The sequence below is a fragment of the Eptatretus burgeri genome, chromosome 13 (assembly GCF_056783735.1).
Source record: "Eptatretus burgeri isolate ZD-2024b chromosome 13, Ebu_testis_v1, whole genome shotgun sequence".
NCBI lineage: Eukaryota > Metazoa > Chordata > Myxini > Myxiniformes > Myxinidae > Eptatretus > Eptatretus burgeri.
Genome location: NC_140973.1, coordinates 51374275 through 51380147, shown reverse-complemented (window position 1 = coordinate 51380147; position 5873 = coordinate 51374275). Strand labels below are relative to the sequence as shown.

The 5873-nt window shown below is 44.7% G+C and overlaps 1 protein-coding gene across 1 annotated transcript; it reads right to left on the bottom strand.

The window, feature by feature from the left end:
- Positions 1 to 3081: 3081 nt before the first annotated feature.
- Positions 3082 to 5485, bottom strand: LOC147014466 (claudin-22-like). The gene has a single exon (XM_085852421.1). It carries the CDS (start codon positions 5456 to 5458, stop codon positions 4778 to 4780), a length of 681 nt encoding a protein of 226 aa, XP_085708547.1. The 5' UTR covers positions 5459 to 5485; the 3' UTR covers positions 3082 to 4777.
- Positions 5486 to 5873: the final 388 nt, after the last annotated feature.

Sequence of the window (5873 nt, the reverse complement as noted above, 5' to 3'; positions counted from 1 at the left end):
CTAAGGAGTGACGAATCCTTAATCTCATAATACGCTCGTTGACCGGTGTTACCTCAATTATCATTGGGGTCAGCTTATTGGACAAAGCTACAGCAACTCCTTGGGCATGGTAACCATCAGAGCGACCAGACCAATAGTAGGTGTAACCACCCACCATGATCTCGCCGCAATCCGGTCTCCGAACCTCAGAGAGAGCTGCAATCCCGATGTCCAAACACTTGAGCTTGGATGATAACAGAGACAGGTGATCTTTCTCTCTTGGGGATAGGACATTCCAGGCACCCACCCGAAGGGACCGCCTCAGGTTAACCCAAGGAGACCGCCGTCTGGTGGACGACACCTCAGCATGTCCTTCACACACTCCGCAATCTTACCTGGGAAGGTTACCCCGTGGTTTCTCTCCTATCATCAATGATTGAGGGTTCCAAAGGCTTTGCCCCCTGCGAATTGAAGCTGCACAGGAGGTACTCCCACGGAGTGGGTTTTCAGATTTTTTTTTATTGCTTTTAGAATGTTTTGAGGGATGAAGTGTTTTACGGTGGCCGGAGTGCAATTCCTGCCACCAACCTCCTCACAAAAAAGTAACCCAACTGCAGGAGGACGTCCGCAGACACAGTTGGGCACTAGATATGGATGGCCGTTGGCTCACAAGGAGCTCCTCCGCCCTCTGACAGGTTTTGTTTTTCATCCTGCTGGGTGTCCAAATCCAAACACCCTCCTCACTAAGAAACTTGGTGGGGGAGACGGTTTAGTCGCCGACAACCCGACCATGGAACTGGTTAGTTCAGGTGTACATGGTACCTGCAGCAAGTCACAGATATAATCTGACCTGACCTGACATATAAAGCAAATGCAAAAGTATATGCAAAGCAAAATATAAAAAGACCATTCCTTCCCATGTCCTTTTTCTTAAGATTGCGTAAAGTCAGTGCTCTATTAATCCTTGGTTTATAAAGGCTTTGTTGGGGAATCTCACAATACTGAGTCCATCCTGTTATTCATTTGTATGAAGCACAAGGCTGTGGGGTAGCATCTTTGGCTGAGGGGCTGTGCCACTGATGCCCTCTGTAGGTTTGGGCCCCAATTTGGAATTTGCCAATGGTACGGGCGATAGCTGTTTTTTGTTTTTTGTATAAATTGTCTAGGCTCGTGCAAGAGCTAACACACAGAATGCACAACAAGAGGGGCAGAAGAGGGAAGGACAAAACAGAGGGGAACAGAGAAATTAGGAGATCTGTGGAAGGGAGAGGGATGGGGCAGTAAACACTGGGTATTCAAGATGGACACTACAAGGACTTTCAGGTCTTTACATGACAGGGGACTTTCAGGAAAGAAAGCAAGGAATTAGAAGGAGGTGGGTTTTGGGGTGGATTAACGGGGGTAGAAAAGGTCGAGGTTCTGGATGGGGGAAGATGAGAGATGGTGGTGAACAGCTATTTTGAAGACCTGGAGGGAAGAGTGGGATTGAAGAGAGTGTGGGAGTTTGTTCAAAAGGTGGGGAAAAAAAGAGGAAAGAAAGAATGAAGTTGAGCAGTGATTCTTGATTTTGGTAGTTTTACCAAAAGGGGGTTGCTGGCGGACCTTGAGTGCCCTGCAAACATATGGGGGGGGGGGGAGGAGATATAATCTGAGACAACATATACTCAGTGCAGTGGCAGGGGAGTGGGGGGGGGAGTCTGGAGAGGAGATGGTGGAAGACAGATACACCACCGACCTGCTTACGGTGAAAGAGTGAGAGACCCAAAGACTCAACCTCACCGTGAGAGATACCAATGATCCTAAATGCCTTGGTTTCCACAGTGTGAAGCCGAGAAAGGTGAGAGGTGGGAGCACCAGCCCTGAGTGGAGAGCAGTACTCCATCAGACTGCGGACGAAAGCTTTGTACGTGGTCAGGAGCTCAGGTGGGCCTAGGAAGGACTTTGCATGACGGAGGATGCCTCGTCAGCGACTGAAATTTTTTTCTTCGTAAATCTTTCACAGACTGGCTGGCAAGGCCTGACATTCGGTTGCAGCTGATATGTCAGCAATTCGTGACTTGGTCAGGCTACTGGTGATAACTCGTCCTCCGCAAAGACACTGTGGGATCTTTACCATCCATCAAGGAATGATGGCAGATGAGATATCCAGCTTAATGCCCATATGTGGAACTATTGATGCACTTCGTGATATGACGCTCCGCCTCCGAAACACCAATTCAACAATTTAGGGTCGAGAATCAAATCCAGACCAAAGACAGCTCAAAGGCGAATGTACTCCTCATGCAACCTCTTCTGCCAGTGTAGTGCAGGAGGTGGATGACCAAACTAGGAAAGAGGAGAAGAGAGGGATAAAAGGGAGATAGTATAACCTCCAGGTAATTTTTGTCAGAGGGAGCCATTACCGGCTCCACATTTTGTATGGAACAGTCTCCTAATTTTGAACAGTGGACACATGGATGATATAGCCTTCCTTATTTTATATCTTTGATCTACCTCTGTTGCACAATACATCAATCTCGGTTGGTCATAAAAACCAATACCGCACTTGGGTAAACTTCTCAAGATGCGAAGCCTACTGGACCATCTTAAATGTTCATTGCTTGTTGCATGGTGACGTTGAGCACATTATATTTATGGTGTAAAATAATTGTATTGTTCAAATTACAAAATAATAATATCACGTGAGATATATGCACCATGATCGTTCAACCTTGTTGACGACATCCCACTGTGTGTGCGACACCATTCCAGCATAACAGCGAGATGCTCAAAACAAATATTCTTTCATGAAAGCTTCTTCGTCCACACATTTTTATTGTTGTGGAAATTTGAAAACAAAAGTAAAATCCGATATTGCATTGAGCTTCACTATCTCGTGTAGTTCCACAATAACCTTGTATGTGTGTATGTATGTATGTATGTATGTATGTATGTATGTATGTATGTACGTATGTATGTACAGTATGTATGTATGTATGTATGTATGTATGTATGTATGTATGTATGTATGTATGTATGTATGTACGTACGTACGTACGTATGTATGTATGTATGTATGTATGTATGTATGTATGTATGTATGTATGTACGTATGTATGTGTGTATGTATGTATGTATGTATGTATGTATGTATGTATGTATGTATGTATGTACGTATGTATGTACAGTATGTATGTATGTATGTATGTATGTATGTATGTATGTATGTATGTATGTGGTCCAAAAACCAACTGCACCCTGGTATCCCGAGAGAAATGTGTTCCAACTTAAACTTTAACTGCTGGGTATATGGACAAAACTCATCGACATCATTATGGTTGTGCGCATTTACATCAACATATCATTTCCCATTTCCTAAGTAATCCAATTATTTTATTTTATTTTATAGAAATGTAGGCTCGTGAAGGATCTAAAGGACGGACAGAAGCAGGTTCACAGAATGACAGATGACCAAAGGAGAACAGGGAGACAAAGACGTAGCACAGGAATGGATCAGTATCAGGAAGGAAGGAAGGAGGGAGAAGGATGTCAGTGAGAATAGCAGACAATGGGGGTGGGTAATAGGAGCTTTTAGGATATGATTATCGTAGAGATCGGGGTATCATTATGGCTGAGATAGGGGTCTAGTTATGTAAGAGATCGAGGGTGAGTTGTAGGAACATTTTGGAGTATGGTTATGGGAGGGACCTGGGGTTGTTATGGGCAGGGGACCAGAGGGGAGGAGAAGACATAAGGTGATAATGGACAGCACTCTTGAAGAACTGGATGGGGAGTGACATGAGACATCATACACTCAGTGCAGTGGCAGGGGATTGGGGAGGGAGGGGGTGGTAGGTGTGGAAGGTCAGTTCCACAAACGAGATAATGAGGGATGAAGAAATGGAGGTTAGATTTCTGTTGGAAATAGGGGAGGGCAGCCAGGTGTGGTTTTCTAGAAGAATACGTGTGAGCTGGGTGTGCTGATGGATAACAGAGGGAATTGGAATGAGTGTAAAGATCGATGCCACAAGTGATGTCCTCCAGTTTTATACGTATACGTCCAACTGGTAAACAATTGATCTCAAACAAATGGAAAGATTGTCGCCAATTCAAATCATTGTGACGCAATATTTCTCGGCATCTTGAAGGTATAATTTTCAGGAAATTATCTATAATATCAACGAGATTATTGAAATGGTTTACCGCTGGTATAGTCTATCCTTATTCAGCAATGTTGTGAAAATGACAAACATTATTGTTTGCCTTCTTCGTGATGCAAGGCACACATTTGGGGTTTTTCAAAGCATTATATATCAAAAAAAGAAAAGTTGTTTTAAACAGTTTCTCTAAAATCAGAAATACACAGTTCATCGTTTTGCAAAATTGTTAACAATTTATCATTGCAAGTGTGTTCAACAAAAAAAAGTGAAAACAGGTCATCAATCAAAACCCCAAAGTCATTATGGCATCTTATAAACACACTATGACCATTCATAGCCCCTGATGGTCTACGTTTAAAGAAGGTTATCATGGTTAGGATAAAAAAAATTACCAATTATTTACTAAGAAGCCAACATGCCGGTTGGTTTGTTTGGTAGTTACAATTAGAAGACCAATATTGAGATTCTAGTGTGGATACACTGCTGATGTAAGCTGTGTATATACATGTACATATACATACATATTACAAATGTTATGCTTGTTAATTGTGTGAAGGAAGACCGATGACCCATGCAAGCTTGTCGATGATGAGACTTCGACACAGGGAAAAAAAAACAAGGAAAATAAATGATGGTTGCAAGTGCGAGAGGACCTGTTGTTACACATACGCCACCTTGGCATGTCCTGAAGTGCTGTTTGGAGTCTTTCTGTGAATCAATTGGCCTAAGGGCTGGTTCAAGACCTTCAACCGGTCGTTTAGAGATTCTCGACGGTGGCAAAATGCCGCAACAAAAAGCAGGACAGCAGCGATTAATGATGAGATGCCAGAGCCCCAGCCAAGGAAGATTGCGTCGCCCAGCTCGTAGCGTGGCATGAAGTCAGGGAGGTTCGGGTCAAAGAATCCCTGCACAGTCTGATAGGCGATCGCACTCACTGGTACCAGGGTTGTCGCAGCTGCGAGTGAGCAGAGTGTGCCAGCACACGCCGTCAGTGCGACACGGGTCCGCGAGCTGATCTCGCATGGAAGACGGATGCAGCGGAGGCTGATAATGGTCACCGAAGTTCCCAAGAAGCAAAGCAGATCCGAAAGTACCAGGAGACACCGTGCTGCTAACAGTGTCGATGGCACTCCCAAGAAGGTGTCGTACGCCTTGCATTCCCACTGGCTTCCCTGGTCCACACAAGTGTACCACAGACCCACAATGGTTGTTTCGCTCAACACTGCCACAGTGGTCGTCATGGTCTGCCAGGCATTCATAGTCGTGGCTACACAGCCCAGGACAAAACCAAGCGCGGCCAAAATGAAACCGGGCACTGCAACCTCGCACACCAGTGCCATGAGAGCTCTAAAGCTGGGGCTGCGGGGTGGGTGTGTGCATGGTCGTTCTTACTGGGAGGCTTGATGGGTGTGCACTCGATTGCTCATACTGGGGGGGGGGGGGGCTTGGATTTTACTCATGGTCGTTGTTACTTTGGGGGGAGGCTTAGCGAGTGTGCATAGGATCGCTCTTATGCACTTGCAAGACACTAACGAGTGCTGCACTCAGAACTGCGTGTTCCTGATCCAACTTGCGTGCACTCTTTGAACCTTTCTTTTCACCCGGTCTCCCTGGTTTCTCACAAAGAAATGTCTATTCTTCCATCATGCAGAAACTCCTCGCGTGTATCCTGCTCTTCTCTCGGTGATACAAGGTGTTTTCAAAATTCAAGAATCATAAAAAGATATTTACTTTACAATCTTATTTAAATAATCA

Bases quoted from the DNA above. Each gene is read 5' to 3' on its own strand.
- LOC147014466 (XM_085852421.1), bottom strand. From the start codon at position 5,458: ATGGCACTGGTGTGCGAGGTTGCAGTGCCCGGTTTCATTTTGGCCGCG.